Here is a 22,956-nt window from a genome sequence, read left to right on the forward strand (position 1 = left end):
GTTGCCCCTTCTTCTTCAGGACCTCTGCAATTCTCCCTGGCAGCTGTCAATCATCTTCTGGAGCAAATCCTGACTGATAGCTGTCCATTCTTGCATAAGCAATGCTTGCATTTTGCCAGAATTTGTTGGTTTTTGTTTGTCCACCCGTCTCTTGATGATTGCCCACAAGTTCTCAATGGGATTAAGATCTGGGGAGTTTCCTGGCCATGGACCCAAAATCTCTATGTTTTGTTCCATGAGCCATTTAGTGATCCCCTTTGCTTTATGGCAAGGTGCTCCATCATGCTGGAAAAGGCATTGTTGGGCGCCAAACTGCTCTTGGACGGTTGGGAGAAGTTGCTCTTGGAGGACATTCTGGTGCCATTCTTTATTCATGGCTGTGTTTTTAGGCCAGACTGTGAGTGGTGCGATTCCCTTGGCTGAGGAGCAGCCCCACACATGAATGGTTTCCGGATGCTTAACAGTTGGCATGAGACAAGACTGGTGCTAGCGCTCACCTCTTCTCCTAATAAGCTGTTTTCCAGATGTCCCAAACAATCGAAAAGGGGATTCATCTGAGAAATGACTTTACCCCAGTCCTCAGCAGTCACTCCCTGCACCTTCTGCAGAATATCAGTCGGTCACTGATGTTTTTTCTGGAGAGAAGTGGCTTCTTTGCTGCCCTCCTTGAAACCAGGCCTTGCTCCAGCAGTCTCCGCCTCACAGTGCGTGCAGAAGCCTCACACCAGCCTGCTGCCATTGCTGCGCTAGCTCGCCACTGCTGGTAGTCCCATCCCATTAATATTACAAAAAGATCTGGATAAGATGTCAGAATGGGCAGATACTTGGCAAATGAGATTTAATGTTGATAAATGTAAAGTAATGCACCTAGGACGGAGTAATCCTATAGCTGCATATACATTAAATGGAAGTAAACTCGGGACTACAGAACAGGAGAAGGACTTGGGTATTCTCATTACAAATAAGCTGAGCAGCAGCATCAATGTCAGGCAGCAGCTGCTAAAGCAAACAAGATTCTAGGGTGTATATAAAGAGAGATTAGATTCCGTGATCCCAACGTATTGTTACCCATCTATAAATCACTTGTAAGGCCACATCTGGAATACGGGATCCAGTTTTGGGCTCCACATTTTAAAAAGGACATTCAGAAGTTAGAGTCAGTTCAAAGGCAGCAACTAGATTATTACAAGGAATGGAGGCCGCCCGTATGATGACAGATTGAAAAAGTTAGATATGTTTAGCTTAGAAAAAAGACGTCTCAGAGGAGATCTCATTTATATGTATAAATACATGTGTGGTCAATATAAAGGACTGGCACATGACTTATTCCTTCCAAAGACAGTACTAAGGACCAGGGGGCACTCACTGCGAGTGGAAGAAAAGCGATTCCGACACCTAAATAGGAAAGGGTTCTTTACAGTTAGAGCGGTCAGACTGTGGAATGCGACCACAAGAGGTAGTAATGGCAGATACTATAACAGCTTTTAAAAAAGGGCTGGATGATTTCCTCAGTACACAAAACATTGTTGGTTATAAATGACTTAGTGACTAAATGTACAACTGGTGGAGGAAGGTTGAACTAGATGGACCTAGGTCTTTTTTCAACCTAAGTAACTATGTAACTATGTAACTATATCCCGCTGCTGAAACAGGTTTAAGATACGGTCCTGGCGTTTGCTGGTCCTTCTTGGGCGCCCTGGAGCCTTTTTGGCAACAATGGAAGCTCTCTCCTTGAAGTTCTTGATGATGCGATAGATTGGTGACTGAGGTTCTATCTTTGTAGCTGCGATACTCTTCCCTGTTAGGCCATTTTTGTGCAGAGCAATGATGGCTGCACGTGTTTCTTTAGAGATAACCATGGTTAACTGAAGAGAAACAATCATACCAAGCACCAGCCTCCTTTTAAAGTGTCCAGTGGTGTCATTCTTACTTAATCATGACTGATTGATCGCCAGCCCTGTCCCCATCAACACCCACACCTGTGTTACTGGAACAATCACTAAAACAATGTTAGCTGCTCCTTTTAAGGCAGGCATGCAATGATGTTGAAATGTGTTTTGGGGGATAAAGTTCATTTTCTTAGCCAATATTGTCTTTGCAAGTAATTGCTGTTAAGCTGATCCCTCTTTATGACATTCTGGAGTATGTGCAAATTGCCATTAGAAAAACTGAAGCAGTAGACTTTGTAAAAATTAATATTTGTAGCATTCTCAAAACTTTTGGCCATGACTGTATATCCTGTATATATCCTGTATATATTCTGTATATCCTGTATATACCCTGTATACTGTATATCCTGTATATACCCTGTATATATTCTGTATATCCTGTATATATTCTGTATACTGTATATTCTGTATATACCCTGTATCCTGTATATACCCTGTATATCCTGTATATATTCTGTATATCCTGTATATACCCTGTATACTGTATATCCTGTATATACCCTGTATATATACTGTATATCCTGTATATATTCTGTATATCCTGTATATACCCTGTATACTGTATATCCTGTATATATACTGTATATCCTGTATATATTCTGTATATCCTGTATATACCCTGTATACTGTATATCCTGTATATACCCTGTATACTGTATATCCTGTATTTGTCACGCTCCTGGGTTTTTCTCCTTTTGTTGCATTGTTTTCTCCTTCAGGTCAGGATCATGTGACCCGGATCCTGCTCTTCTCTGACATTTCTCACTCAATGGATCTATTTATATAAATTATGTATATAATAATGTGTGAGGACGAGCGGCCGCAGATCATTATAGTCACTAATGTAATGTATGTACACAGTGACTGCACCAACAGAATAGTGAGTGCAGCTCTGGAGGATAATACAGGAGGTGACTCAGGAGCAGTAATGTATGTGCACAGTGACTGCACCAACAGAATAGTGAGTGCAGCTCTGGAGTATAATACAGGAGGTAACTCAGGATCAGTAATGTAATGTATGTACACAATGACTGCACCAGCAGAATAGTGAGTGCAGCTCTGGAGTATAATACAGGAGGTAACTCAGGATCAGTAATGTAATGTATGTACACAGTGACTGCACCAGCAGAATAGTGAGTGCAGCTCTGGAGTATAATACAGGAGGTAACTCAGGATCAGTAATGTAATGTATGTACACAGTGACTGCACCAGCAAAATAGTGAGTGCAGCTCTGGAGTATAATACAGGAGGTAACTCAGGATCAGTAATGTAATGTATGTACACAGTGACTGCACCAGCAGAATAGTGAGTGCAGCTCTGGAGTATAATACAGGAGATAACTCAGGATCAGTAATGTACACAGTGACTGCACCAGCAGAACAGTGAGCGCAGCTGTGGAGTATAATACAGGAGGTAACTCAGGATCAGTAATGTAATGTATATACACAGTGACTGCACCAACAGAACAGTGAGCGCAGCTGTGGAGTATAATACAGGAGGTAACTCAGGATCAGTAATGTAATGTATGTACACAGTGACTGCAACAGCAGAATAGTGAGTGCAGCTCTGGAGTATAATACAGGAGGTAACTCAGGATCAGTAATGTAATGTATGTACACAGTGACTGCAACAGCAGAATAGTGAGTGCAGCTCTGGAGTATAATACAGGAGGTAACTCAGGATTAGTAATGTAATGTATGTACACAGTGACTGCACAAGCAGAATAGTGAGTGCAGCTCTGGAGTATAATACAGGAGGTAACTCAGGATCAGTAATGTATATACACAGTGACTGCACCAGCAGAATAGTGAGTGCAGCTCTGGAGTATAATACAGGAGGTAACTCAAGATCAGTAATGTGATGTATGTACACAGTGACTGCACCAGCAGAATAGTGAGTGCAGCTCTGGAGTATAATACAGAAGGTAACTCAGGATGATCAGTAATGTATGTACACAGTGACTGCACCAGCAGAATAGTGAGTGCAGCTCTGGAGTATAATACAGGAGGTAACTCAGGATCAGTAATGTATGTACACAGTGACTGCACCAGCAGAATAGTGAGTGCAGCTCTGGAGTATAATACAGGAGGTGTCAGGGAAAGGGGGATGAAGAGGAAGGAACACCCCCCTTTCCACCTGCCGAGCATGTGACCGCTCTCTAGCACCCCTCTTATAGTCAGGCCAATTGTGGAAACAAGGATCTATTCTACAATGCCGATGATTGAAGGGTTCCCGGTGAGAGTAAGGTATATATTCCCCCCGACTACTGCGAGTGGAATATATCTAATCTTCCCCTGCTCTCACTGGTCGCCCCACAATGATCCTTGGCATAAATTTTCTGCCACCAATCTATTATGATAACTATTACGTCGAGCTCACAGACGTGGAATTCAGGATTGAGATAACAGAACAGCCCAAGATTAAATTATATATATTTAATCGCCTTAAGGGCAGACTAAATACTACAATATATACAAGATGGAATTTACAGAATATATATATATATATCAGAATGCAAGTACAAGATACATGGAATACACAGAGTTACAGACACGTGATCAGTTACCGCAGTGAGGGTGGCGCCACAAGGGACCGCATGGAGCCACCCAGTTTCAGGGTATACACTGGCTGTGATAAAATTATGTCCTTCAGACAAATACCAATAGGCAGAAGAGATGGGACATATTTATACAGTACGAGGTCTGCCCCTGTTCTGCCCATCACCTGTCCATGGGATTTCCTTTAGTTCCCACCTCCCTGAGTTGAGATATGAGATGTCTGAAGTTATTATTGGCCACAACTTTGCCTGGGAATATCGTAGGCGGACAACAATGCTTTCATATTTTCAGTTATGATTTTATCTTCACAAGTTTGGGATACCTACAGAAGTCCCACACCTATATAAAATATGTGCTAGAGTCGTCTGAATGTCTGGATGTGATATTTGTACTTGACATGTTTATAGAAAGCACGGCTCATGAGATATTAAACATTTATTCCCGGAACCTCTCAGGCAAGGTTGTAAATGACTTCTCTAATTAGTTTGTCACTTCTCTGCAGCGTCACAGAGGGGGGTCTTCCTTTGCCTGACTGTTCTCAGGCCTACCACCTCACCTAATCTCCATTTCATAGGAGTTTGCCTGGTGTCACAACCACTGGCTAAAAGACAATTTCCTCAAGTTAATTAGCATACTGATTGAAGCCTCCTTAGGCCTTAAGGTGGGGGCTTCTCCTAGGAGGGAAATATGATCGTACCTTGACAAGATGGCGGCTATAGGAATATGGCTTAATAGATCAGAATATATCCCTATTTCCTCACACCTACCTCCTTTAGAGGGCGCTAGGGGGCAGTACATTTCTGTGTTCCCCTGTGCACCTGTCCGCGACCTCTCCTTGTCGGGACAGCCCGTCGGCATTACCGTGGTCACGGACCTTCTTGCGGCGAATGGTGAAGTTGTATTGCTGGAGTGAAGGCTCCATCGCAACAACCTCCCATTCGTCCCAGAGACAGTGTGTAACCAGCTGAGGGGATTGTGGTCCGTCTCTACTATGAAGCGGCGCCTGTATAGGTAGGGTTGCAGACGCTGCAGAGCCCACACTATGGCTAGGCATTCCTTTTCCATCGTGGAGTAGGCCACCTTCCTCGGCAACAGCTTCCTGCTCAGGTACAAAACTGGGTGCTTTCGGCTGAGCACCGCACCGAGGCCAAAGTCACTGGCGTCAGTTTGTATTACAAACGGCCGCGTGAAGTCAGCTGCCTGTAGCACCGGGAAGCTGAACAGGGCAGTCTTAAGAGCCCAGAAGGCTGTCTCGCAGTCCACTGTCCAATTGACTGCGGAGGGCAGCCTCTTCTTGGTGAGGTCCGTCAGGGGCTTTGCCAGGTTACTATAGTGTGGAACAAACCTCCTATAGTACCCGGCGGCCTCAAGAAGGACATCACCTGCTTCTTAGTCCTTGGGGTGGGCCAGGATGTGATGGCCTCCACTTTCCCAGGCTCTGGCTTCAGAGCTCTCCCGCCTACCCGGTGACCCAGGTAGAGGACCTCACTCATGGCCAGCTGACACTTTCCCGGCTTGATGGTCAAACCTGCCTGGTGGATCTGCCTGAGTACCTGTGCTAGATGCTTTAGGTGATCCTTCCAGGTGGGACTGAATATGGCGATGTCATCCAGGTACGCAACCGCGTACCCTTCAAGTCCCTTGAGCAGAGTGTCGACCATCCACTAGAAAGTGGCAGGGGCATTCTTCATTCCGAAGGGCATCACCATGGACTCATACAGTCCAAATGGGGTAATAAAGGCAGAGCGTTCCCTGGCCTCGCGAGTCAGGGGGATCTGCCAACATTCCCGGCTCAAATCCATGATGGTCAACGTACGGAGCCCCGGCCAACGGATCGAGCAGGTCATCGATGTGTGGCATTGGGTACGCATTGACGACCGTGACAGCATTGAGCCCCCTGTAGTCCATGCAGAACCGAGTGGTTCGGTCCTTCTTTGGGACGAGGACTACAGGCGAGGCCCAAACGCTGTTTGATGCCTGGATCACCCCCAGCTTCAGCATCTTGTCAATCTCTTGGCGCATGTGCTGCTGCACCTCCAGGGAGACCCGATATGCTGAACGTCGGATTGGGGGGTGATCCCCAGTGTTCACGTGATGGACAGCCAACTCAGTCCTTCCGGGCTGGTTGGTAAACAACTCCTGGAAGGGGTGTAGGGTGGCCCACAGCTGGGACCGTTGGTCCTCCAAAAGCTGGTGGCCAACCTCCACATCCTCGATGGATCCACCTGCCCTAACCTGGGCGTGCATATCCAGGAGAGTTTCCGCCTCTCCCTCTTCGGGTAGGTTGCACACGGGGAGCGCACATGCCTCCCGCTCATGATGTGCCTTCATCATGTTCACATGGAAGGCCTTCCGCAGGCAGGGTCCAGAGTGACCAGGCACATTACAGGGTTGAGCTGCTGGAAGACGAGGTATGGCGCTTTCAAAGCTGCCTGAAGCTTAGCCTGTGGTACGGGGACCAGTACCCACACCTTTTGACCCACTTGGTAGGCCCTCTCACAAGCATTCTGGTCGTAACCAACGCTTCTGATCGGCCTGGGCTTGAGCCATATTGTCGTGCACCAGCTGCGTCAAGGCCTGCATTTTGTCCCAGAAGCGCACAACATATTTGATGACCGACACTGCAGGGGTGGCCAAGTCCCCTTTCCAAGCCTCTTTCAGGAGAGCCAGGGGGCCCCGCACACCTCGCATGTACAGGGGCTCAAAAGGTGAGAATCCCGTTGAGGCCTGTGGAACTTCCCTATAGGCAGCTAGCAGGTGTGGGAGATACTGATCCCAGTCCCGCCCATGGGAGTCGACCAACATCTTAACCATCTGCTTTAAGGTGCCATTGAACCGCTCACACAGGCCATTAGTCTGTGGATGGTACTGGCTAGCCTCCAGATGTTGACTCCATCAGCTGTAATATGAATTGGGTCCCCCGGTCAGTGAGCATTTCCTGGGGAAAATCTCCAGAAATGTGGTGGCCACCTTGTCGGCCCAAATGGACGACAAGGCTACCGCTTCAGGGTACCGGGTGGCATAATCTACTACCATCAGTATGAAGCATTTCCCGAAGCTGCTGAGGATGGCCAGCGTGCCGATGAGATCCACAGCCACCCTCCTGAAAGGCTCATCGATGATGGGCAAAGACACCAGTGGGGCTTTGGGGTGTGGTCCCGCCTTCCCCACTCTCTGACAGGTGTCACACGAACGGCAGTAGGCAGCCACATCCGCCCCAATCTTTGGCCAGTAGAAATACTGGGTTAACCTGGCCTTGGTCTTAGCGATCCCTAGGTATCCGGCCATCGGAATCTCATGTGCAATATGCAACAACTCCATCCTGAACGGATAGAGTACCACCAACTGTCTGTCCCTGGGCCACGCCTCTGGTGAACCCTGCTGGACCGTGACTCGGTACAGCCGTTCTTGGTCCCAGACCACTCGCTCTGGGTCCGAGGGAGGCTGTACCACCCGTTCCTGAAGAGCTTTCAGACTGTCGCCAGCTTGTAACGCTGCCTGAAACCCCTGACTAGATGTGGCCAGAATCGAAGAGACTGCCGCATCTTCAGTCAGTACCCTGGGACCTGTGTCCTGTTCCCCGACTGACTCGGCTGCCACTTGGTCAGAAGTTGGGAGGGAGGCCCCTTGAGTTCCAGCACTCCCAACTGTGGGTGACAGCGGCCACAGCTACCGTGGGTCGTGCCTGCTTCTCCTCCGTTCCTGGCCAAGTCACCAATTCAGGCAGATCTACCTGGCTTCCTGACACCCCGGTTGTGGGGGAACCCTGCACCGAGATCTTACCTGGGAGCACTTCTGCTTCTGGGCCAGCCTCAATCTCACCTGCCTGTCCCCCCCCCCGCAGCAGCAGCAGAACCCTGCTCTGAAATCTCCGGAGACCCCGCATTTACTGTGGTAGCCCCCCCCTCACCACGCATTGGCTCTCCCTCCGCAGTATCCTGCTCTCTGCTTATCCCTGCAGAGGGCAACAGATCCCAGCTCACTGGCTGATCACCTGTAGAGGCATTGTCACACCTTTCTCTGACCCCCTCCCCTCCTGTCACAGCTGTGTGTGTCCGTGGTGTCAGTGTAAGGGCACTTTTCCTTCTGCAATTTTCTTGTGTGAGTGCGATCCGATAAAAAAATCGCGTTGCCCTCGCACCAGTGTTAATCAATGAGACAGTTTCCTCTATCCCGTTTTTTCTCCACACGAATCGGGATCTCGGTGCAATCGCAGCATGCAGCGTTTTATACCGAGTCTCAGCTCTAGCACCCCCATGCAAGCCACCGGGAGCGAGAGAAAAAAAATAAAATTTAAAAAAAAATAAAAAAAAAAAATAAAAAATCGCACTATGGATGGCATACGCATGTCATATGGGTGGCATACGCATGTCATACGGGTGGCATATGCATGTCATACGGGTGGCATACGCATGTCACACGGATCTTTGGTGTTAAAAATCTACAGACTTACACAGCACTCACATGCCATACAGAAGCTAGGTGAGAAAAAAAACGCAGACCATACGCATGACACTCACCCCACTTTACTGGGCGAGTATTGCGGTGATTATTTTATTTTTTTAACCAAAATGTTTTTATTAAAGATTTTATACATTACATAAATCATACAATTCGGGGTCAACATAACCCCTAAGGTCCCATCCCTCCATCGCGGTGATTATTTAATCGCAGATGGAAACGCGCCCTAAGCAGTAGACTCAGAGCTCACTCCTCCCTTACAGCAGGCACCGGCAGCACAGTGACACTTTCATCTACATCACCAGGGGGTAGGTCAGCACTGGCTGAAAGATCAGCCCTTGGGATTTCAGTGGCCACATACTGGGACACTAGCCACCCCAAATCTGTCCCAAGCAGCACCTTGGCAGGAATATTATCAGTTATTCCCACCTCCATCACCCCTCGTCCTGCGCCCCAATCCAAATAAACCTTGGCGACGGGAAATGCTGGTTCAATGCCTCCAATCCCGGAGACAGCGAGGGTTTTCCCGGGTACTAAGTCCTGGGGGGACACCATCTCAGGCCGTACCAGGGTCATCTCAGCGGCGGTGTCTCGCAGTCCCATGGTCACAGATCGTCCGACAGTGATGGGTTGGAAGTTGTTCAGGGACACCTCCCCCATACACATCACCGAGGGCGACTTCTGGAACAGGGATGGTGTCTTGGGGCCCTGATGGCACATGGCCTTGTACTGTCCAATTTGGTTGCACTGGTTGCACCGTCTCAGTTCTGTCACTGGCCTGGAGAGGGGAGTCGAGGGGGACATCCCCTGCAATCTAGTGGCAGGGGAGACAGTGGTAGGGGTCATCTTACCCCCTCTCCAGGTGCTGCTGGCGGCCGCTCTCTTGGCCTCATGGGCCAGATTGTCGGTGTAGTCATCCGCCAGGGCGGCCGTAGCAGTGGACCCCTTTGGCTTCTGGTGTTGGATGAACTGGCGGAGATCTTCAGAGCAGTTCCACAAGAGTTGCTCCGTGATGAACAAAGCCAGGATCTCTGGTCCGGTAGTAAGCTGCAGGCCTTTGGTTCAGTGGTCGGCAGCCCTGGCAAGGGCCCGCCGGTGGTCAGCCCAGGTGTCCTTGAGTCCCTTCTGCAGGCTCCGTAACTTCTTGCGGTAGGACTCAGGAGTAAGGTTGTACTATTGCATCAGGGCCAGCTTGATGGTGTCATAGCCCTGAACCGCCTCAGTAGGCAAGTCCCCAAGGATATCCAAGGCCTTACCCCTTAAACGGGGGTCACGTACTTGTCCCAATGATCATGATCCTCGTCCAGATGGTGCTTTAGGCAAGTCCGTTCAAAGGCTATCAAAAAAAAAAGAGTCCAAGTCTCAATCCTTCTCCAGCAGTGGAAAGTCCTCAAAAGACCTTGGGAGGCTTGGTCTCTTGATTGTCCTGGGTGGATGACGGGGGCTGGAGCTGAGCTAGCCGCAGCTGGTGGTCACGCTCTGCATGTCGATCTCGCTCCGCAGCCTCACGATCTGCCTGACGATCTCGCTCCGCAGCCTCACGCTCTGCCTGTCGATCTCGCTCTGCAGCCTCAAGCTCTGCCAGACGCTCTGCCATGAGGTTTTGGTAGGCTTCCCGGTCTCCAGCCTGGAGTAGGGCCATAGCCAGATTGATCATCAGATTGATTTTTATTAAAGAAGTATATTTATATATATATATATATATATATATATATATATATATATATATATATATATAAAAACAGTGTCACAAGCCAGTATTCCTACAGATTTGTCATATGAATGACCCCTTCTCTCGCCCCGTGCCCTCCCCTCCCCTCCCAGGCAGCATTTCTACTCCCAAGATACTGCATCACATTTGGTATACATATAAATAATCCTCCATCCTTAAGAAATGAAATACCGGAACACTCTAAGTTATAAAATAGTTACTTGTAATATAAAGAACGCAAAACCTATTATCTGTCCCCCATAGATTCACAGTCACAAGATCGCACACTAGTGCATCACTCCGCCTAACCATACTGCAGCCGGGGAGGCCACAGCTTCTCATACATGTTACCGTTCCCCCTTCTTTCATACACCCCCTGCTCCAGCTGTATAATACATTTCACCTTTTTAATGTACTCTCCCCTAGATGGGGGTCTTCTTTAGTCCAAGACCTAGCAATTATCTTCCTTGCCGCATATAGCAGTCTGGCAATGGCAATTTCCATAGTATTTTCCACCCCAAGCTCCTCATATCCCAATAGGCAGATCAGTGGTTCCCCGGGAAGGACACATCCATATGTTCTTCCTATCCTCTTGATAACCATAGTCCAAAAGGAGAACAGTCTTGGGCAAGAGCACATCATGTGAAAGGTTCCAGCGTCACTTCCCTGACATCTTGGACAGTTAGAGTTACTTTTCAGCCCCATTTTACACATCAGTGAAGGAGACCTATATCCCCGGTGAATCACGTATAGGTGAGATAGTCTGGCCGGTTCACTCATAGAAGGGTTAGGGACATACTCCAGGATACTCTCCCACACCTCCTCCGTTATCGTCCCAACTTCCTCTTCCCATTTAGATTTAGTGGTCAGTGGGTAGTCCAGAAGAAAGGTATGTAATATATGTCTATATGTACCAGCAATGATCCCTTTAGTGCCTCCCCCCCATTACACACAGTCCAGTACCAGGTCTGTATGGCCACACTCTTTTTAATCTTTTGAGCTGCAATCGCATGTTTCATTTGACTGTAGTGAAGCCACTCCGATGCCGGCCACTGAAACTCCCTCTGCAGCCGCGGGAAGGACGTCAGGGCCCTTCCATCTATTTCATGCATATATATTATGCCCTTGCGTCTCCACTCCTCGATTTTACCCATTTTCTGAATTTCCGTGAGGTTATTGTTGTCCCATATAGGTGTGAACTTGGTTAACCGGCTCACCCCTCTCACCCTCTTCAGCCTGTCCCAGGTCTTATCAGTGCCATTGTAGGAGATGTCCCACCCAGGAGCCCCACCGCATTATCCTCTAGTCCCATTACCAATGGACTTCTGTCCACGATGTATTCCAGCACCTCTTTGATGCCCCCATCTTTCTCCCGATTGGACCACCCTCTGAGGGGCTGACATTGTGCCGCCAGATAGTATAATTCTAGGTTGGTATTGCCAGACCCCCCACATCCTTCGGTCTCGGCAGGGTCTCTAATCTCACCCCAGGCTGTTTTTTACCCCGCACCAGGTCCCTGAACAGTGAATTTATCCCTTTAAATCTCTTCTTCGATATCCAGACCGGAACATTATGCAATATGTATAAGAGCTTAAGCATTACTACTTTAATATATTAACCCTTCCAACAACTGACAGATGAAGTTTGTTCCAGGCATCTACTTTGGCTCTCAATTTTTTAAGAAGTGGCCATAAGTTCACGTGTCTGTACTTTTCTACTGGCAGAGATATCTGGATACCGAAGTATTTAATCCCGTCCACACTCTTCAATTTATTAGCCCCAGTATCATCCTATGTCCAAGATACTTCCTCATCCACTCTAAAAAGGCTCGATTTAGACCAGTTAATGGTTAGTCCCGAAACTTCTCCGAATTTCTCTATTGTCTGCATGGCATGATTCAGTGATGCCGATGGGTCTCCCAAAAATAATAGTAGGTCATCTGCATAAAGAGCTATTTCCTCCTCTAGGTTTCCATATCTAAATCCATGGATCTCCTTGGAGTTCCTAATGGCCGCAGCCAGGGGCTCTATTGTAACTGCAGAGAGGAGTGGTGCTAGCGGGCAGCCCTACCTCGCTCCCCAGTGCAACTCAAACGCTGAGGAGATCACACCATTAACTCTAACTTTAGCAGTAGGGCGAGTATACAACAGCTGCACCCACTTTATGAACTGGGGGCCGAAACCCATATGTTGCAACACTTTCCACAGATACCCCCACTCAACACTATCGAAGGCTTTCTGGGCGTCTAGCGAGGCGGTCACCCTCCGGCCAGGGTTGTCAGGCGGTAACTGTAGATCGAGATCTCCTGATATTAGCAGCTGTCGACCTATTGGCCATGAACCCTGATTGGTCCATATGGATAAAGGTGGATATAACTCCAGTCAGCCGGTTTGACACCACCTTGGCGAGAAGCTTCACGTCCGCTGTTAATAACGAGATTGGTCCATATGAGTCCGGAAGCCTCGGATTTTTGCCTTCCTTAGGAATTACTACTATTATTGCTTCCCTCATTGACTCAGGCAAAATTCCTTTCCTCTCTGCCTCTTCAAATATATTCAATAGTTTAGGTAATAGGGTTTCTTCTGTTTATAAACTTCGACTGGTAGCCCGTCTGCTCCCGGGGCCTTATCATTGCACAGCCATTTGTAGAAGCGCATCCAAGCCTGCCGGGCCCGGTGGATTGCCAAGTGGTGAGCTGCGGCACGCTGCATATACGGGTGCTGCGCTGTCCACTGCAGGGCGGAGGACCGGCATCTGGCTCCTTGAGGACCCTTGGGTGGGCTCTTCCTCGCCGTGTCCATAATGGCCAGGTTGTGCCCCGTCCTATGCAGAGCTGTTCTCTGGCGTCGGGCTTCCGGAGGGCTCCGGTGAGTGCAGCTCTGGAGTGTAATGCAGGATTGTTTCTGTACACATTAGATCGGCCGGGTTCGGTCTTGCGTGTAATGTGGCACTGAGGCTGTAGGGAAATATTACATTTATTGGGGGATTTATCGTTATTCTTAAGTTTTATAAATAACTTAAGTAGAAAATAATTCATGAAAAACGGCACGATGAGCGGAATTTGCAGTTTGGATCCGTGTATCTCGATTTCCAGTGACACGTGATCTGTGTATTTCTGTGCCTGAGGCTGGGGTCCTCGCTGCAGAGGACAGACGGTGACGGAGGAGCCGGGGCCGCAGAAGATGGTGAAGCGAGGGGTCGGGGCCGCAGAAGCCGGCGACGGGAGGGGCCGCAGAAGCCGGCGACGGGAGGGGCCGCAGAAGCCGGCGACGGGAGGGGCCGCAGAAGACGGCGACGGGAGGGGCCGCAGAAGACGGCGACGGGAGGGGCCGCAGAAGACGGCGACGGGAGGGGCCGCAGAAGACGGCGACGGGAGGGGCCGCAGAAGATGACGGCGACGGAGGGGCCGGGGGCCGCAGAAGATGACGGCGACGGAGGGGCCGGGGGCCGCAGAAGATGACGGCGACGGAGGGGCCGGGGGCCGCAGAAGATGACGGCGACGGAGGGGCCGGGGGCCGCAGAAGATGACGGCGACGGAGGGGCCGGGGCCGCAGAAGACGGCGACGGAGGGGCCGGGGCCGCAGAAGACGGCGACGGAGGGGCCGGGGCCGCAGAAGACGGCGACGGAGGGGCCGGGGCCGCAGAAGACGGCGACGGAGGGGCCGGGGCCGCAGCGGTTCTCTGTCAGGATCATCCACTGCCATCATTCACTCGGTGGTCAGACCCGTGCAGCATACGGTGGATGAACCGGTCACCAGTATATGAAGCCGCAGCGACAATCAGTGTTAATGGGATGGTTTCCTTCATCCAGTACTATTCCAAAGGGCGGCGGGAATGCATGGCCCTGCAGTGTCGGGGCTTTGGTGTGCTCCTGCGATGGACAGGGTTGGGGGGGGGCTGCATGGGATGGGGGAGTGGCACTGCGAACAATCGCGTGCATGGGGGTCTCTCCAACGCGCTCCATTCACTGCTGGACTGAAGGTGGAATCTACAATGTGTGGGAGAGGGGCAGGAAGTGACATCACGCTGCACTGTGACTCGGGACCGCCTCCTGTGAGGCCACGCCCAGTCTGTGGGTCTGGCCCTTGTTACTATCAGTCATTGTCCATGGGAGGGAGGAGGTGTCTGGGGTCCATGGGGGCAGGTCCACCTTCAAGCACGGGTCAGGCCGACGTCACCACGGGCTTCCCTGAAATCTTCAGATCATCAAAGGGGAGAAGAGCGAAGAGCTGAAAGAGAAGGAGAGGAGACTGTGAGCGGCGCAGAGCTGGGGGTTTGGTACAATGTGTCAGTGTGAACAGTCCGGCACCTCCAGCCGGCGCTGCTGCCCGAGCGTTACAATGTAACAGGCCGACATTCTGATGTCTACATCTGGATACATTGTAACAAACCCTCAGCTGTGTGATGCTGGGGACAGTTCAGTCCATATGTGGGCGATACTGGCCCTGCCCCCTCCCCCGCAGCCCGTATGTGGGCGATACTGGCCCTGCCCCCTACCCTGCAGCCCGTATGTGGGAGACACTGGCCCTGCCCCCTCCCCCGCAGCCCGTATGTGGGAGATACTGGCCCTGCCCCCTACCCTGCAGCCCGTATGTGGGAGACACTGGCCCTGCCCCCTCCCCCGCAGCCCGTATGTGGGAGATACTGGCCCTGCCCCCTCCCCCGCAGCCCATATGTGGGCGATAATGGCCCTGTCCCCTCCGCCGCAGCCCGTATGTGGGAGATACTGGCCCGTTCCCTCCCCCGCAGCCCGTACGTGGCCGATAATGGCCCTGCCCCGCAGTCCATATGTGGGCGATAATGGCCCTGTCCCCTCCGCCGCAGCCCGTATATGGGAGATACTGGCCCTGTCCCCTCCGCCGCAGCCCGTATGTGGGAGATACTGACCCTGCCCCCTCTCCCGCAGCCCGTACGTGGGCAATAATGGCCCTGCACCCTCCACCGCAGTCCGTATGTGGGAGATACTGGCCCGTCCCCTCCCCCGCACCTTTACAAAAAGGTTCAGGCTCCACCCTGTGGCAGAGCGGCTGACAGGAGGCAGCGACTGATGTGACCTCCGAGTCAGGGAAAGGGCGGCTGGTAATGGCCTCTCTTCCAGGTTTAAGCCCCCCAGCTTCTCCTCCGGCCCGCCCTCCCTGGCCACTTCTCTGGATCAGGCCCCCCCCCCCCAGCCGCTCCTCTGGGCCATGCCCCTCCCCAACCTCTCCTCCAGTCCGTCTCTGTCCCTCGGGCTTCTCCCCTCCCCAGCCTTTCCTCTAGGCTGCCCCCCTCCCTGGCTTCTCCTCAAGGCCATACCCATCTCTCTCCCCTCCCCCGGCCTCTCCTCCGGGCTGTCCTCGTCCCTGGTTTTCTCCCCTCCCCAGGCCTCACTTCTCGGCTGCCACCTCCCTGGCCTCTCCTCCGGGCCGGAACCGTCTCTCTCCTCTTCCCCAGCCTCTCCTCCGAGCTGTCCCCGTGCCCCAAGCTTCTCCCCTCCCCTCTTTTCTCCTTCGGGCGGCGCCCCCCACCCCGTCCTCTGGGCCGTACCCGTCTCTCTCCCCTCCCCCGGGCTGTCTCCGTCCCCAGAGCTTCTCCCCTCTCCTGTCCTCTGGGCCAAGCCCCCCGCCCCCTCCTCCGGGCCGTACTCGTCTCTCTTCCCTCCCCCGGCCTGTCCCTGTCCCCCGGGCTTCTCCCGTCCCCTCCAGGCTGCGCTCCCTTTCCCCGAGCCACACCCCTCCCTGACCTCTCCTCTGGGCCACGTCCCTGGCCTCTCCTCCGGGCCGTACCAGTCTCTCTCCCCTTTCCCTTCCTCTCCCCGTCCCCGGGCTTCTCCCCTACCCTCTCCTCTGGACCGCGCCCCTCCCTGGCCTCTCCTCCAGGCTGCACTCCCTTTCCCCGGGCCGCGCCCCTTTCCACCAGCCTCTTACCTGGTTGTTGCCCTCTGCCAGGTCTTGTGGGGTGTCTCCCTCCAGGTTACGTTGTAAGATGTCAGCGCCCGCCTGGCACAGTACCCGGGCCAGTCCGGCGTCCTCGCTGCCCACCGCTAGGTGCAGGGGCGTGCAGCCATTATACATGAGGGCGTCCACTTTGGGGGAATGTTGGAGCAGATGCAGCAGCAGCGGGCGGTCCACCATCTGCACGGCCAGGTGCAGGGGCGTCTTACCACTGTTACCCTCCTGGAGGACAAGGGGAGAACGTGAGAAGCAGAAGCCGGGGGCCACGACCAGAGGCATCAGGACCCCCACATACCTGACTGTTGATGTCGGCTCCGCTCTCTATGAGAAGTGAGATCAGTGCGGGGTTCCTCTTCATCGTGGCGATGTGCAAACATGACAGCCCTGCGGCCAGGAGGAGCAGCATGAGGACCACCCCGGACTCACAAGACCCCACTGATCCAAGGGGGACTCAAGAAGACCCGTCCCCAGCAATGACCTCACCTTTCCAGTTCTGAATCTGCAGCAGGTTCTGTCGCCTTCTTGAGCCGCGGAGAAGGACCACCGCACAGGCCAGGTTCTCCCCCGCACAGGCCAGGTGCAGCGCTGTGTCTCCCCTCCGATCCTGGAGCTCAAGGCTCACGTCCTTATCCACCAAAGCCTCCACAACTCCCACCTGCCCCAGGTAGACGGCAAGATGGAGCGCCGACTGGAAGGAAGGAAGGAGGGGAGACGAAGGAAGGAAGGAAGGCAAAGGAAGGAAGGAAGGAAGGAAGGCAAAGGAAGGAAGGAAGGAAGGAAGGAGGGGAGACAAAGGAAGGAAGGAAGGAAGGAAGGAGGGGAGACAAAGGAAGGAAGGAAGGAAGGAAGGAAGGAGGGGAGACAAAGGAAGGAAGGAAGGAAGGAGGGGAGACAAAGGAAGGAAGGAAGGAAGGAAGGAGGGGAGACAAAGGAAGGAAGGAAGGAAGGAAGGAGGGGAGACAAAGGAAGGAAGGAAGGAAGGAAGGAGGGGAGACAAAGGAAGGAAGGAAGGAAGGAAGGAGGGGAGACAAAGGAAGGAAGGAAGGAAGGAGGGGAGACAAAGGAAGGAAGGAAGGAAGGAGGGGAGACAAAGGAAGGAAGGAAGGAAGGAAGGAGGGGAGACAAAGGAAGGAAGGAAGGAGGGGAGACAAAGGAAGGAAGGAAGGAAGGAAGGAAGGAAGGGAGACAAAGGAAGGAAGGAAGGAAGGGAGACGAAGGAAGGGAGACGAAGGAAGGAAGGAAGGAAGGAAAGAAAGAAGGAAGGAGGGGAGACGAGGAAGGAAGGAAGGAGGGGAGACGAAGGAAGGAAGGAAGGAAAGAAAGAAGGAAGGAGGGGAGACGAAGGAAGGAAGGAAGGAAGGAGGGGAGACGAAGGAAGGAAGGAGGGGAGACGAAGGAAGGAAGGAAGGAAGGAAGGAGGGGAGACGAAGGAAGGAAGGAAGGAAGGAAGGAGGGGAGACGAAGGAAGGAAGGAAGGAAGGAGGGGAGACGAAGGAAGGAAGGAGGGGAGACGAAGGAAGGAAGGAAGGAAGGAGGGGAGACGAAGGAAGGAAGGAAGGAGGGGAGACGAAGGAAGGAAGGAAGGAAGGAGGGGAGACGAAGGAAGGAAGGAAGGAAGGAGGGGAGACGAAGGAAGGAAGGAAGGAAGGAGGGGAGACGAAGGAAGGAAGGAAGGAAGGAGGGGAGACGAAGGAAGGAAGGAAGGAGGGAGGGGAGGCGAAGGAAGGAAGGAGAGGAGACGAAGGGGAAAAAGGGAGAAAGGAAGGAGGGGGTAAAAAGGGAGAAAGGAGGGGGGAGGAAGGAAACAAAGAAAAAAGGTTGGGGGAGGAAACCATGAGGTTCTCACTGCCGGCAAAGTCATCCAAGTACACAGCAAACCCCAAATCCAGTTTTCTACTAAACTCTGCACGCCCCACCACCTCCCCTAGCTATTAAAGTTTCTATGCCTCACTCCCTCCACAGCTAAACGTTGTACGCCCCTCCACCAGCTACTAAACTCTGCACGCCTCGTCCCCTCCCCAGCTACTAAACTCTGCACGCCTCGTCCCCTCCCCAGCTACTAAACTCTGCACGCCTCGTCCCCTCCCCAGCTACTAAACTCTGCACGCCTCCTCCCCTCCCCAGCTACTAAACTCTGCACGCCTCCTCCCCTCCCCAGCTACTAAACTCTGCACGCCTCGTCCCCTCCCCAGCCAAGAGGCCCTGACCTCATCGCCACCCTTGATGCCCTCGGTGCCCCATCCATGAGGCCCTGTCCCCTCCCCAGCAGAGAGGGCATGCACACCCTGACCCCCATTGCCACCCTTGATGCCCTGGGTACTCCATCTCCTTCCCCATACATGAGGCTTTGCCCACCCCCCCGCAGAGGGACCACCCGGACCCCTCTCCTGTCCCGCCGGGCACTCACCTGGGACAGGTCATTCTGAATATTCAGGACATCTTTGGGCGCCAGAGAGATGAAGTAGAGGGCCATCTTGGGCATGGCATGGATGATGGACAAGTGCAGGAGGCTGCGGAAAAGACAATGATATACACGACATCCTCCAGGAGGGGGCGCCGGACCCCTGTTCATGAGAGGGTTTTTGTAGTTCTTGTTTTAATGTGCACATTCTAGATTCAGACTGAAGACAGCACAACTGCAAAGAACAGAGAAGTGACGAGCCGCGAGTGACACCACGAAACCCTCCGATCCCTCGTATGCGCCCGTTACTCTGATGACGATTTTTCGCCCCCTGTCATCAGTCGTCTCCTGGAGGCTCCATCAGTCCTGGATTCAATCCCGCAGGTGTGGAGCTCGCCGGCTGCACTCATCCTCCCCCTCATCCCAGAGCAATGGTTCAGCTCGGTGATTGGGAGGCCACCCCACGTGACGCAGCCTCCGTCCCCCCCCTCCCCACGTGACGCAGCCTCCGTCCCCCACCTCCCCACGTGACGCAGCCTCCGTCCCCCCCCTCCCCACGTGACGCAGCCTCCGTCCCCCCCCTCACCACGTGACGCAGCCTCCGTCCCCCCCCTCCCCACGTGACGCAGCCTCCGTCCCCCCCCCTCCCCACGTGACGCAGCCTCCGTCCCCCCCCTCCCCACGTGACGCAGCCTCCGTCCCCCCCCTCCCCACGTGACGCAGCCTCCGTCCCCCCCCTCCCCACGTGACGCAGCCTCCGTCCCCCCCCTCCCCACGTGACGCAGCCTCCGTCCCCCCCCTCCCCACGTGACGCAGCCTCCGTCCCCCCCCCTCCCCACGTGACGCAGCCTCCGTCCCCCCCCTCCCCACGTGACGCAGCCTCCGTCCCCCCCCTCCCCACGTGACGCAGCCTCCGTCCCCTCCCTCCCCACGTGACGCAGCCTCCGTCCCCTCCCTCCCCACGTGACGCAGCCTCCGTCCCCCTCTCCCCACGTGACGCAGCCTCCGTCCCCCCCTTCCCCACGTGACGCAGCCTCCGTCCCCCCCCCTCCCCACGTGACGCAGCCTCCGTCCCCCCCTTCCCCACGTGACGAAGCCTCCGTCCCCCCTTCCCCACGTGACGAAGCCTCCGTCCCCCCCTTCCCCACGTGACGCAGCCTCCGTCCCCCCCTCCCCACGTGACACAGCCTCCGTGACCCCTCCCCAACGTGACGCAGCCTCCGTGACCCCTCCCCAACGTGACGCAGCCTTCGTGTCCCCTCCCCAACGTGACGCAGCCTTCGTGTCCTCCCTCTCCCCTGTACACAGCCGTGCCCTGACACTGCCCCAGCAGAACACCTATGGGCGCAGACACTTTCCTGGCGGTCGGTGATTCCGCAAGGGAACTCTGCACGAGATGACCCAATCGCTGGAGCCCCCAGGTGACGACTGCGCAGACACTGGCGAGGGGCTGAGGAGCGTCAGAGTTACCGGGGTCTGGGGTACCACGTGCGGAAGTTGTGGCTCTTTGCTCCTGATCTGGTCTCTCCCTCCTGGTTTTGCCGCTTTCAGCCTAAATCTACAATGTGCACATCCCAGTGTATGAGCAGCGGGAGCCCGGACTCCACCAGTGCCCCCCGCACAGTATGGAATACGTGCCCACATCAGCCACGCTCCCCACCAGAGACTGCAGGGCCCCGAGGCCGACGCTTATCATCGCTCTCCACTAGGAGGCAGCATTGTCCGCACAGCTGAGGAGGGGCGGCACCTTGTAGGGTCTATCCACCCGGCCTGCACCCAGACGCATCGGCACCGCCGCACGTCATATATAATACCGCTATACTGACAGCAGAGGGAAGAGGTGTACACAGCCGCCAGAGGGGACGCTTCACAAATTACATATGTGACTGATATCAGCCCCTCTTATAATGCTCCAGTGCTGATATAACCTCCAGACATTACATATGTGACTGATATCAGCCCATCTTATAGTGCTCCAGTGCTGATATAACCTCCAGACATTACATATGTGACTGATATCAGCCCCTCTTATAACGCTCCAGTGCTGATATAACCCCAGACATTACATATGTGACTGATATCAGCCCCTCTTATATCGCTCCAGTGCTGATATAACCCCAGACATTACATATGTGACTGATATCAGCCCATCTTATAGTGCTCCAGTGCTGATATAACCTCCAGACATTACATATGTGACTGATATCAGCCCCTCTTATAACACTCCAGTGCTGATATAACCCCAGACATCACACATGTGACTGATATCAGCCCCTCTTATAACACTCCAGTGCTGATATAACCCCAGACATTACATATGTGACTGATATCAGCCCCTCTTATAACGCTCCAGTGCTGATATAACCCCAGACATTACATATGTGACTGATATCAGCCCCTCGTATAACGCTCCAGTGCTGATATAACCCCAGACATCACACATGTGAATGATATCAGCCCCTCTTATAACGCTCCAGTGCTGATATAACCCCAGACATTACATATGTGACTGATATCAGCTCCTCTTATAATGCTCCAGTGCTGATATAACCCCAGACATTACATATGTGACTGATATCAGCCCCTCTTATAACACTCCAGTACTGATATAACCTCCAGACATTACATATGTGACTGATATCAGCCCCTCTTATAACGCTCCAGTGCTGATATAACCCCAGACATTACATATGTGACTGATATCAGCCCCTCTTATAATGCTCCAGTGCTGATATAACCCCCAGACATTACATATGTGACAGATATCAGCCCCTCTTATAACGCTCCAGTGCTGATATAACCCCAGACATCACACATGTGACTGATATCAGCCCCTCTTATAATGCTCCAGTGCTGATATAACCACAGACATTACATATGTGACTGATATCAGCCCCTCTTATAATGCTCCAGTGCTGATATAACCCCAGACATTACATATGTGACTGATATCAGCCCCTCTTATAATGCTCCAGTGCTGATATAACCCCCAGACATTACATATGTGACTGATATCAGCCCCTCTTATAACGCTCCAGTGCTGATATAACCCCAGACATTACATATGTGAATGATATCAGCCCCTCTTATAACGCTCCAGTGCTGATATAACCTCCAGACATTACATATGTGACTGATATCAGCCCCTCTTATAATGCTCCAGTGCTGATATAACCCCAGACATTACATATGTGACTGATATCAGCCCCTCTTATAACACTCCAGTGCTGATATAACCCCAGACATCACACATGTGACTGATATCAGCCCCTCTTATAACGCTCCAGTGCTGATATAACCCCCAGACATTACATATGTGACTGATATCAGCCCCTCTTATAACGCTCCAGTGCTGATATAACCCCAGACATCACACATGTGACTGATATCAGCCCCTCTTATAATGCTCCAGTGCTGATATAACCCCCAGACATTACATATGTGACTGATATCAGCCCCTCTTATAACGCTCCAGTGCTGATATAACCCCAGACATTACATGTGACTGATATCAGCCCCTCTTATAATGCTCCAGTGCTGATATAACCCCCAGACATTACATATGTGACTGATATCAGCCCCTCTTATAACGCTCCAGTGCTGATATAACCCCAGACATTACATATGTGACTGATATCAGCCCCTCTTATAACGCTCCAGTGCTGATATCAGGTTATTTGCTCCTTCCCTCCATACAGGGGCTGCAGAGGAGTGTGCAGAGCTCAGCCTCCCCCGGCTCCTCCCGCGCCCCCTGGTGTCCGGGGGTTTCCTGCGCTCCTGGACGCTGCGTCTACACCTCCCTGAAGCTGCGCACTGCTCAGCGCCCATCACGGGGATTTCCACAGCCTAAAATAGCTGTCCCCACATCCTGCTGACAGCCGCTACACTGCAGAGCACGAGGGGTTAATACAACAGCGCAGGAATGTGATCCAACCGATCCAGG

The 22,956-nt window shown here is 52.7% G+C and overlaps 1 protein-coding gene across 1 annotated transcript in view; it reads right to left on the minus strand.

Moving 5' to 3' along the window:
- Positions 1-4,369: 4,369 nt before the first annotated feature.
- Positions 4,370-22,956, minus strand: part of NFKBIE (NFKB inhibitor epsilon) — a 21,753-nt gene continuing 3,166 nt past the window's right edge. Inside the window, exons 3-7 of the mRNA XM_075338960.1 lie at positions 19,020-19,122; positions 17,096-17,300; positions 16,908-16,996; positions 16,586-16,834; positions 4,370-14,908 (exon numbers count right to left, since the gene is read on the minus strand). Of these exons, the coding sequence (XP_075195075.1) occupies positions 14,843-14,908; positions 16,586-16,834; positions 16,908-16,996; positions 17,096-17,300; positions 19,020-19,122 (712 nt within the window). The 3' untranslated portion in view covers positions 4,370-14,842. The remainder of the gene's footprint in view (positions 14,909-16,585; positions 16,835-16,907; positions 16,997-17,095; positions 17,301-19,019; positions 19,123-22,956) is intronic.

This window comes from Anomaloglossus baeobatrachus, chromosome 3, assembly GCF_048569485.1.
Source record: "Anomaloglossus baeobatrachus isolate aAnoBae1 chromosome 3, aAnoBae1.hap1, whole genome shotgun sequence".
NCBI lineage: Eukaryota > Metazoa > Chordata > Amphibia > Anura > Aromobatidae > Anomaloglossus > Anomaloglossus baeobatrachus.